The sequence below is a fragment of the Rhinatrema bivittatum genome, chromosome 1 (genome assembly GCF_901001135.1).
Source record: "Rhinatrema bivittatum chromosome 1, aRhiBiv1.1, whole genome shotgun sequence".
NCBI classification, from domain to species: Eukaryota; Metazoa; Chordata; class Amphibia; order Gymnophiona; family Rhinatrematidae; genus Rhinatrema; species Rhinatrema bivittatum.
This window is the reverse complement of record NC_042615.1, coordinates 141,240,158-141,252,457: the sequence shown is the minus strand read 5'-3', so window position 1 is coordinate 141,252,457 and position 12,300 is coordinate 141,240,158. Positions and strand designations below refer to the sequence as shown.

The 12,300-nt window shown below is 41.3% G+C and overlaps 1 protein-coding gene across 4 annotated transcripts in view; it reads right to left on the bottom strand.

The window, feature by feature from the left end:
• Positions 1 to 917: 917 nt before the first annotated feature.
• LNX1 (ligand of numb-protein X 1) overlaps positions 918 to 12,300 on the bottom strand; it is a 261,445-nt gene continuing 250,062 nt past the window's right edge. For all 4 annotated transcript variants that reach the window (XM_029587604.1, XM_029587612.1, XM_029587615.1 and 1 more), the window contains 2 exons: positions 6,784 to 6,942; positions 918 to 2,890 (listed from right to left, as the gene is read on the bottom strand). In XM_029587604.1, the coding sequence (XP_029443464.1) occupies positions 2,755 to 2,890; positions 6,784 to 6,942 (295 nt within the window). In that variant the 3' untranslated portion in view covers positions 918 to 2,754. The remainder of the gene's footprint in view (positions 2,891 to 6,783; positions 6,943 to 12,300) is intronic.

Sequence of the window (12,300 nt, the reverse complement as noted above, 5' to 3'; positions counted from 1 at the left end):
TTAGATTTAAATTCCTACATGGGCAGGTTGGCATGCTGGTTGCTGAAATTCAGGACCTGTGCCAGCAAACCAGCTGCAAGCCAAAAACACAGCCTTGTGATCAAGACCCCTCACTATCACTCCCAGAGTATTTTGATGGAACCCAAGGGCATTTTTGTAGATTCTTTAATCAATGTCAGCTTCAGTTTATATTGTATCCCCAGAACTTTGCACAAGAGAACACCAAGGTTGCGTTGGTAATGAGTCTACTCACAGGTGATGCCCTAAACTGGGCATCTCCTATGTTGGAGCAAAACAACCCTCTCCTGTTGAGCTAGGATACCTTCCTATGCTCCTTTACTTAGGCAGTTGATGACCTACCTCGGGTATGCAACAACTGAGACAGGGGCCTAACTCAGCATTTATGTCATTCACTTTCACCAACTAGTAGAAAACACTACCTGGATGCCACCCAGTGGCATCAGTTCTTCATAGGACTAAGGGAGGATATCAAAGATGATCTGACCTGAGTAAAACTGCATTCATTTATCTGTGTATAAAGATAGACTCTTATCTGAGTGAACATCGTGGAGAAAGAAGAGGAGTCCCAGGACCCTCCTGACCCATGCCTATGACCTCCATGTCTGAGGTTGCTGAGGTTACAGTGGCAGTGATACTAAAATCTGGGTCAATATTGCAGGAGCCCAGGGCATCACATCACAGTGTGCCTCTGAAAGTAGTCAAGTAGGCCACAAGAAGGGGACGCAACGACCCAAAGCATCACAAAGGCACACTATACTGAAGGGCCTTTGACAGTTGGGGATACTTGGTCCCATCCACTTTGACAAGAGTGGAATGACATGGAGAAACCAAGAGGGTTGGCTGCAATCATTTATGCCAAATTTTATTTATTTACATATTCTTATATTCTGCTAAAATTCCAATATAAATTGATCACATTAGATTACAGATAAATCATTCATAATTCAATAACTGACAAAACAAACATATTTATAATACAAAACATATATATATATACAACAAAATTTAAATGTACCCATATGTCTGTTTAAAAAACAAAGCTTTCAGGTTTTTTTTTTTTTCTAAATCTTAAGTAATTCTCCTCCCAACATAACTCAGTGGATAATGAAAGGGCTGAACATTAAACAAAAGAGGGGAAGACGACTATCAATGTGGATTAGATAAAGAAATTTGATCTATTTGGAGGGATCTGGATGAAAAAAAGCAGAAATAGAGGGACCAGGCGACCAAGAGACTGCAGAACCAACAAGAGCAATGTGAAAATGAGATGTTGTCAGAACTCAGATATCGGAGGAACTGGTTGGGGATACCACTGACTTACGTGACCCCACTGTCAACCTGCCTGAGCCCTCTATATTGGGGATACCCCATATAAAAAGAAGATCAGAGAGAGCCTATACCAAATATTTAGCTATATTATCTACGAGGCAGGTGATGAATTTTGACTGAGCTAGGAAAGGAAAACTTGATTTTTGAAACTGAGACTGGAGAACTTGTACTCTTTATGGACACTGCTTTTGTAGACCAAGCCACAGATCCCCACCCTTCTAGTACTGCGAGATGCAGGGCACCAGTGATGGAAATTCCCAGCCTGGATTCTGCAGACTACAATGAAAGGGAATTTGAAGAAATGGATTCAGCTGAAGCAGACCTAACCCTATCAGGTTCAGAATACCCCTCACCCCACACGTGATGGGGGCCCAACCCAACCTGCTCATTGTTGTATGTAAATAGTCTGATTTGCTTGCCTGCAGTTTATATACTCTAGAGAAACCTATGGAGTTTTGATCCACAAGATATACTTTCTATGATACCCCTCTTAAATGGGACCCATTGATGCTCAGTCATCTGTAGGAGGTTAGGTCTGGAAGCTGGAGGGGTTTTGAACTAGGGACTGCTCACGGAAACATGTCAGTGCTTTGGTCACTGGGCTAAATTTATAGCACAGGGAAAGCTGAGGTACTGAAGGGATGAGTCTGATGCTGGGGCAACAACCCACACCCCAAGAAACCTGATTTGGGTTTTGATCTTGAGAAAGAAGTAGCTGGAAATTAGGAAAGCTGTTCCTGGCAACTTGAAGGCTTCTTGGCCCTGTGGTTGGAACACTCTGCTTCTTCATAAAGGTGGCTTATTCTGAAATCAGAGTGACACATTCAACTACTGTTAACCATGCTGGGAGTTGCCAACCCTTGTTTTAATAAGGCTTTTTCCCCATTCTATCTATGGGAATAAAAGTTTAGTAAATAAGGCCCTTAGTCTAACAGTGCTACCAAGTCAGAGTAGAGCACATCTCTCACTATCCTAGTGCCTTAGGGTTGTCTTTTGTGTCTTTTGTTTCACGTTTGGCATTCCCTTACATTGAAATCCCCCCAAAATGGCAAAACAAAACATTGTTTTTTCTGCCCTCATCAGCATTGATGTTGACTACCTCTTTTTATTTGAACATTCTTAGCTAGTTTAGTCCCATATGTATGCCTCTTTTGAATGTTGTTCATTAATGACTAGTAAAAACAGAAAGGGATAAGCCTGGGTGACAGTTGATCCACTGTTGTGTGGGTCTCTTACTGGATTTGCTCAAGACTTTTTTTTTCTGGAAGGCTCTCCAATAGTTCCTCCAACAATACATGTGATGAGAATCATGTGGTACACATACATGCCTTCACTGAGCTTGTGAATCAGAGTATTACAGGTAAGTAATTTCACTTTATTAGTCTCTTCTTATGACTTGCACCTTTATAGAAAAGAGCCAGGCCAGGACACAATAGTGAGTGCAACTCTTCCTTTCAGTTCTTTCAGCATCTTTACTAAATAGTAGTGCGTCATGCCTGATGTGCTCTTGCCATTCACAGCAAGCAGAATATCCCCACATCTAGAATGTAAAACAGAGAGAGATTTTTTAAGAGAAAAAGAAAAATAATATGTCAACAGAAAAAAGCAAATCAAAACTAGGGAGCTATGTTCTAAGCCTGTTTAATTGAAATCTAGCACATCTGTAGGGAAGATGAAATCTTTTGCTTCATGTCAAATACAGGCATTTTACTACTGACATTACTAGGGCCATCTTTAGACAATCATGGACAGATATCTGTTATGCTGATGTGACCATTTAAATCTGATACAGTCTGTATTTTATCCAACATCACATTTTGCATTGTGTTTTTGAGCAATCATACATTATTGTTGCAGACCCACGAGATATAGCATGTCATTGGTTTGGTATACACGGTTTTAATAATATACTTATATGAGAGAACCTCCATACAATTCAACAAAATCATTTTTATCAACTATTAAATTAAAGTCAAGGGGATGTTATTTTTTAAATCAGGAAAAATGTTAGATTACTTGAGATAGGTTCCACTGATTAAATCATAATGCCTTACATAAGATGTTTTTCTTAAGCTTGTCTGCTATAGGCTTTGTCCTCTGGAAGTGTTTTCTGTTTGAGCTTTGGAAAGCTTTATTATGTGCAATCAAACTGAAGGCCATTTTCAAAGTGAGTTACCCATGTAAATTGCCTGCCTGAACATTGTCCACCCTATTTGCTGGTTAAAATGCATGAGTAGTTATATTTATATATTTATTTATTTTCCTTAAGGTGCAAATGTTACCAAATTGATGAGGAAATATTCCTGGGGCAGAGTTAGATCGGGGGGGGGGGGGGGGGGGGGGGGGGGGATTATGCATACAGTTTTGGGCACAAAAATTATCTGCAAATCTCTGCAGGTACTTGTTCTATAGGCAGTTTTCAGACTGAAAGAACATACCTGCTTTCACTTTGAAAATTGGTGCAATGTCCATTGATGAAAAGTATACGTGAAGTGTGAGGCAATTTGAGCAAGTTGAAAAATGCCCTATTTTGACTGGGATTGTGCAGGTTAGGGAAGACCTACCCCAGAAGTGGTAGTGACCTGCTGTAAGGAGAACCCCGGTGTTATCTTCAGTTTTTGAGAAGATTAAGTTCACCACCCAGAGGGAAGTTTTGACTGCACTTCCTGCCTGAATGAGCCCAGAAAGTCCTGCTCCAGGAGATCTCCCCCATCAGGGAGTCAAATAAAAGCACAAAGGACTGCATAAGAACAAAGAAGGTTTGAATCATCTAACAGTGAGTAAAGGCAAAGCCTAACATTCAAAAGGACACCCATCCGGTGATTCTTCAGACTTTGGGGAGAAATAAAGTTTTATCTCTTATGCAGAGACAGTAACTTTATATCTTTTCCAGTTGGAGAGGGTGGTTTCCCATACAAAGGATGCCTTGCCCATTTGGGGACCCTATTTTTCCATGCCCTGGAGAGTAGGATTTCCCCTGGTTTGGCACCAGACATTCCTGCACAGATTGAGGAAGAAATTGTAACCAGACGACATACTGAGGCTACTGTGCATCAAGAGGTATGCCATTTTCCTAATTGTCATCAGTAAAGAATTATTTTTGGATACTAACACAGTGACTTCAATCTTTATTTGGCATCCCAGCTCACACCGTTACCTTAATTATTGCATCACCAAAGGAAGTCAGGGAGAGAGAATTAGCCAGCTCTGGGAGCCAAGAGGACTCCTTTCATTCCCAAGTCTATCAAACCTACATCCTGGGAAGTAAGGAAAGTAGTACCGCTAGCCTGGATTCATGCCTCGAAGAGTACAAATAATTTTATGGCCCCATCTGTACTAGGACTGCACATCAGAGTGGGGTCACAGATGGAAGGCTCATCTGCATATTCTACTCAGCAGCCCCCGGGAGAGGACTTCAGAGGTCACAGTGAGCGATCCAAGTTTTGAACTCCACAGCCCCAGCTTCCAGAGGCCCCGCACCCCTTGCCGTGGAAGAGGACTGGAAGGTTCATCTGTATATTCTACCCAGCAGCCCCCCTGGGAGAGGATTCAGAGGTCACAGCAAGTGTTCCAGGCTTCGAACTCCAGCCCAAACTTCCAGATGCCCCACACCCTTTGCTGTTGAAGAGGAATGGAAGGCTCATCTGCTTATTCTACCCAGCAGCCTCCGGGAGAGGACTCCAGAGGTCACAATGAGCGATCCAGGCTTCGTTGAGTAAAAAAATATTTTCTCTTATTAGTTTTAAACCTAGTAATTTTATTGTGTGTCTTTGTACTTTTTGAAAGAGTAAACTGATTAACGTTTACTCATTCCATTTTACTCATTATTTTATAAACTTCTTTCATATCTCTTCTCAGCCATCTATTTTCCAAGGTGAAGAGTCCTAATCTCTTTAGCCTTTCCTGTGTGGGGAATCTTTCTATCCCTTTTATTATTTTGGTCACCCTTCTCTATATCTTTTCTAATTCTGCTATATCTTTTTTGAGATATGGTGGCCAGAACTGTACACAATATTCAAGAAATGTCACACCATGGAGCAATACAGAAGCATAATGATATTCTCTGTTTTATTCTCCATTCCTTTCCTAATAATTCCTAGCATTCTATTTGCTTTTTTTGGCTGCTGCTGCACACTGAGCAGAAGATTTCAATACCTAGATTATTTGAATGGTGACTCCTAATGTGAAACCTTGCATTGTATAGCTATAATTTGAGTTACTCTTCCCGGGAATGGTAACTTTTAAACAGCCGCATGGGCATACATGTATGCACTTATGGTGACTAGCACAAATTGATATGGCCATTTTATAGCATATGCATGTATGATTTAAAATCGGCTGAACGCGCACGCATGTGCATGAAATTTTGTATGGAAACATGCTTGTGCATGCAAATGCTGGCTCTATAGTGTAAGTAGGGGGATTTTATTCGATATGCACGCCAATGCAATTACCAGTTTCCCCTAGATTGATAGACTCTCTACCAGGGTACTATCAAGCTAGGGCAAGGAAACATTGAAGTATTCTCATCTTAGTCTGACTTTCCTCATTCCAAATCATGTCAAATCTTCACATGCTGTTTGTACATCTCACTGTGCATGTAAAACTGGCCCCTTAAACCTAGACCACCTCCAAAACTTCACCTCAAGATTCTAGCTGGCCCTCCTATAGTCAACTAGTCATTGTCTAGTATGAAAGCCTTATAAAGAGTTTTTCTCTCACTCTCTTTCTCTCTGTTATGATATTTTGCCTCTATGGCTAGCTTCTTTTCAAATTCTCTTTTAGCCTGCTTTATCATTGTTTTATGTCTAACTTGCCAGTTCTTAATTATGCTTTTTCCTATTTTCTTCAGATGGATCCTTTTTATCAATTTTTGAAAGTTCTTTTGGCTAAAATAGCCTCTTTCACCTCAATTTTTAACCATGCTGGTAGTCATTTGGCCTTCCTTCCACTTTTTAATGCATGGAATATATCTGGATTGGGTCAATTTCCCCCCCTCCACCCCCCAAAAAAGATGCCCCAATTTAGGAAGATTTCCAGTCTTACATTTCTAAATTTTCAGTTGAAAATTCACCTAAATTTTAGTGCCTATTGCTGACAATCTTTGCTAAGTGCCTAACTTGCTTTTACCACAAATCTGCCACCATAGGCATGTAATTTTTAGTCTCTTAAATTTAGGCACTCAGTCCTTTTCGTTTTTGAAAGGGGACAACTTGAGTTCCTAAATCCTAAACTAGGGTACCTAAACCTTTTGAAATTTGACCCTTTTGCTATCAATCTTGTGCCTCACAATGCAGCCAAGATATGCATATCCATTCTGATAACCACACACCCTTTTATAAATAATTCCCTACTTTATTATCAGCTGCACAATACTACATATCCAGACACTGTGTCAGACAAAGCCATGCCCATGAAAGCTGCCTTTATTACCTTATTCGTCCATCGTTGTAGGCTGGTGTTCCCTCAACAATAGATTTAATGAAGAATGGTTTACTCCCACTACATTCTTCATAACCTCCTACAATGCTGAACCCTAGACTTCCAGCTGTATTCCTTCGTAAAATGACTTCTTTAGAACTATACAAATACCTGTAGAAAAATGTAGAAAAAAGTGTTTATGGTTAAATTAGTTTAATTGTTGATGAAGCATTATTATGATGCATCTACTGTTTGCTGGCACTGTCAATGTGATTGCCAGTTTTAATCATGGAAGCTCTACAATAATTATCTGAGACTTAATGTTTATTCCATGCCTTTTCCACTAAGATTCATATTGCTTCAGTTTTCTACAATATGATCATGGGAAGACCCATCTTGTTCCTCTCCTCCTTAGCTGCCTAATAGTTTGAAAAATATATCTAGCTATTTGCCAATTTTGTAGTTGCATTTTGGCATAAATAAAAACAAAAAAGTTGGACTATTTTTATTGTAAATAAAAATCAAGAAGAAAAAATTCAGGTTGCAAGCTATTTATTACGTTTATTTTTTCTTTGTAAAGTGTGAATGCCATGATATCATTGGGTTCAGAGTGTTTTTTTACTTGCTAATTTAAAAAAAATTATCAGTTATTTTTTTAATGAAACAGATTAACTGTCCCTTCAAGAAACTTATGATGTTGCAGAAGTGTTTGCATCATAAGACAAAGATCTAAATAATCATCTTTCCTCACATTACAATAGTGTTTGTGAAATGAGTTGGCAGTTTCAGTCCAATTTCCAGTGGACAGGTATGCATTTCTCTTAAAAACTAGAATCAAAGTTTGGCACCATTGTTAGTAGTCTTGGCAACGAAGACAAAGGGAGGATAACTTTCAAACATATGCATGCTGTGGCATATATTAGCATATATGGCTGTGAGCAGATCTATGCTAGCATTTTATAAGCTGCGGTATATGCATATCTCTACCCTGTAACATATGGGTGTATGTAAACTAGGCACAAATACATGCAATGCATTGAAACAACATATATCAATGCATTGAACGTGTGTACTTTTACTACCTATATATGTGTATATTTTACGCATGAAAATGATGACCAGGCCCGTTCTCGGACCCCACCATATCAGCCTGCCCTCACCAGCCGAAGCTCCGCCCACCTACCTCATCTCAGACACGGCGAGGGACAGATCCTGTTTAAGTTGCGATGGTGAGCCAAGCCAGGCCTTTCTCGCGTGCACCCTGCCCATAGCAGACCTCCCCAGAGACCATCGAAGGCCATGGACCAGCCGCAACTCACCTCCCGACCACGCGGAGATGACCAGGCCCGCTCTCGGACCCCACCGTATCGGTCTACCCTCACCAGCCGAAGCTCCGCCCACCTACCTCATCTCAGGCACGCCGAGGGACAGATCCTGTTTAAGCCGCAACGGTGAGCCAAGCCAGCCCTTTCTCGCGCGCACCCTGCCCGAAGCAGACCTCCCCGGAGACCATTGAAGGCCATGGACCGGCCGCGACTCACCTCCCGACCATGCGGAGACAACCAGGCCTGCTCTTGGACCCCACCAGCCTGCCTTCACCAGCTGAAGCTCCACCCACCTACCTCATCGCAGATACGCCGAGGGACAGATCCTGTTTAAGCCGCGATGGTGAGCCGTAGGTGCCCCGTGCCAAAGGAGTACAACAAAGTGGCCTGCCCCTTAGGGTGCCCTTTATGAAGCCCCATTCTTTCCCTTTATACTGTTCACACTAGCTTAGACCCTAACTCCCTCCTCTCTTTTTCCCCTGCCTGCAGAACTCTCCCTTCACTCTTCCTTCCACCCCCCTCACTCCCGTTACCTTCTCCTCATATCTATACCACGCTTCCCCGATCTCCCTAAACCCTGCCAGATCCATATAAACCCTTTTTTAGCATAAAAGAAATTGCCTCCCAGAGCGACCCACCCCTCCCCCTCCCTAACACTTTAGCTACAAACTATATCCCACAGAGCAAGCTCAACCCCCTTTGGATCCCATCTCCTCATACTCCTCCACTCCTCCTCTCGCAAACAATAAACCCCGAGACCACATCCAACTACCACCCCCATCCTTCATCCCTTGTAGGACATCCCATCATGGAATCAAAGCAAACCCTCAAGAGCAAACCTCAATCTCATGGCCACAAAAACCCCTCAAGAAGCCATTCACCCGTTTATTAATCCCAATTCTAATATCCCCCATGACCCAAATGCTCGGCCTCACATTTTTCTCACTGATACTTTTCAATGCTCAATCTCTTGTAAAATAAAAAAAAAACCCAACAAACAATCCCAATCTTAAACGACATACTAACAGACAATAAGCCTGACATTTGTGCCATCAAAGAAACATGGCTCAAACAAACAGACACAGACCTAATCAACCAGCTACCTATTAACCTCTATGACAATCCGAGGAACAACAGAAAAGGAGGTGGCCTACTCCTAGCCTCAAAGAAAGAACTCGGATTGAAACTTCAAACCATACACTCAGAACCCCAATTTGAAATAGCCTTCTTTAAATCATCTTCAAATTGTTCTGGTTTACACCCCCCAGGACTGCTAGAACGAAATGCCTCCCCTCTAACTGAATTCATCATGGAAAACTTTGACATTGAATCCCCCTGTCATCATCCTCGGCAACTTTAACCTGCACCTCCTTTCCCCTATCCCCCAACTGCAAAGCCATATTAACCACCCTAACAGCCATGGGTTTCAAACAAATCATAAACCTACCTACACACAAGGCAGGTCACTCCTTAGACCTTATTTTCATAAAGTTTCACATACAAAATTCAAACCAGACCACATCTACACCTGTCCCATGATCTGATCACACCCTCATTCATGCAAACTTTGCCATTAACAAAACCAACAGCCTCACACCCTATAACACATCTACTATCCAATTCAGAAAAATTTGCAAATCTGGCGACCTAATCGAGGTGCTGCTAGCTGCATTAAAAAACCTAGATCTTACCATCACCGATTCTGCTCTCTCCTCGTGGAAATACATCACAAACAATATAGTCAATGAGCACTGCCCTCTAATCACCAAGGAAATAAACCCCTCCCAGCATAACAAAAACACATGGTACACACTTGAACTAAAAAACATGAAACGCACTCTCAGAAAAATAGAAAAAAAATGGAGGAGCAACTGCGCCTTCAGCCTTCTAACCCCTTATAGAAACACACTACACATTTACAGAACCACAATCCTCAAAACAAAACGTGACTATTTCGCAAAGAAAATTCATGACTTCCAGTTCAACCCTAAAGCCCTCTTCTCATACATAGCAGACCTAACAAAGACAGCCTCCCCAGCAATTTCCGACAACAACTGCAAAGCCACATGCAACAAGATTGCCTTCTTTTTCAAAGACAAAATTGCAAACCTTACGTCATGTTTCCCCCGAACCATCTCAGTCAGAACTACCACCATCAAACACACGCACACCTCCTTTAATAAATTCGAAAATATCTCCTCCCTAGAAATAGAAACTCTCATTAGAAAAATAAACCCCTCTTCCCACCCAGCAGACGCTATCCCCATAAAATCACTACAAGCTATTCCAAACATAATAGCCAAACCAGTTGCCGACATCATAAACACATCCCTAACCCATGGAAATGTTCCCGACTTGTTAAAAAGTGCCATTGTTAAACCTCTTCTAAAAATAAAATCCCCAACTAGACTCTTCTGAACCAGCCAGTTTTCATCCCATTTCCAGTCTCTTTTTCCTTGTCAAACTTCTTGAAAAAATACGTAGTAAATCAGCAACTTACAACACACCTAGAAAAACACAAAATTCTATACCCTTCACAATTCGGTTTCGCAAGTTCTTCAGTACAGAAACACTACTAATCTCATTCTCTGATGCAATTCTCTTCGGTCTAGACAAAGGTCAATCCTACCTCCTAGTGATGCTAGATATCTCCTCAGCCTTTGACTCCATCAGCCACAAGATTATATTCAACAGATTAAGAGAAATTGGCCTAAATGGCAAAACCCTTCACTGGTTTGAATCATACCTAGAAAACAGACACTACAAAATTAAAATTGGAAACAGTGAATCCAATCCCATCAATCTCGCACAAGGCGTACCTCAAGGCTCTTCCCTATCCTCCACCCTTTTCAATATATACATGCTCTCCTTATGCAAACTACTAAACGACCTAGAACTCACATACTTCATTTACGCTGATGATGTACAAATTCTAATCCCCATCACCGAATCCATATCTAAAACACTCCAACCATGGGATTCACACCTAACCACCATCAACCAGCTACTCACGCAACTGAAGTTAGCACTAAACACTACAAAAACCGAGCTCCTAATACTTTGCCACAAACTAAACGACAAAATTGTAGCGGACATAACTTCCATTCAAGCCAAACACCCCATTACTCAATCTGTTAGAAACCTAGGTATCATCCAAGATAGCAAACTAAGCCTCAAAAAATTCATTAACACAACAATGAAAGACTGCTATTACAAATTACACATTCTTAAAAAGTTAAGACCCCTCCTGCACCACAATGATTTCAGAACAGTTCTCCAAGGCCTAATCCTCTCCAAAATAGACTACAGCAATGCCATACTACTAGGACTCCCTGCAGCCACCCAAACCCCTACAAATGCTACAAAATGCCACCGCCAGAATCCTTACAAACACCCGTAAAAATGAACACATTACCCCCTTCCTAAAAGACCTCCACTGGCTGCCGATCCATTTCAGAATATGATATAAGAGTCTAGCACTCATACACAAGACTCTTCACAACAAGACATACTCTGGCTCAACTCCGCTTTCCAATTCCAGAGCCCATATAGAAACACAAGATCAGCCCTTAACGGAACCCTACCTATTTCCACACCCAAACTTACTCACTTCACCGCAACACGAGAACGAGCTCTATCTCTTGCCGGCCCCACATTATGGAACACCATGCCACAAGAACTTAGGCTTGAACCAAAACTTCAAGAAGAAATTGAAAACCTGGCTGTTCAAACAAGCCTTCACATGACCCCCTGCATTCCCTACAGACAATCACATAACTCCCCGCATACACCCCTAAACCCATACAAAAAATACTGATTCTCCTAATCACATACTAATGTCAACATTTATTTATTCTTATCCCGTTGATGCCAGACCTCACATATCAGGCTTATGGACTTTGGACAAATAAGTGTAAATTAACCTTAACCAAAATAAGAAATAGGTCTATTTGAGCAGTGCCTTTCAATCCAGTCCTCAGGGCACACCTTGTCAGTCAGGTTTACAAGATATCCACAATGAATATTCATGAGGTAAATTTGCATACAATTGAGACATGCATATTGAGACATGCATATTCTTTGTGGATATCCTGAAAACCTGACTGACTAGGTGTGTTCTGAGGACTGGTTTGAGAACCCCTGTATTAGAGAATATAGGTAAACAGATTAAGATCATAGAGTAGGATAAATTACTAGTCATCTA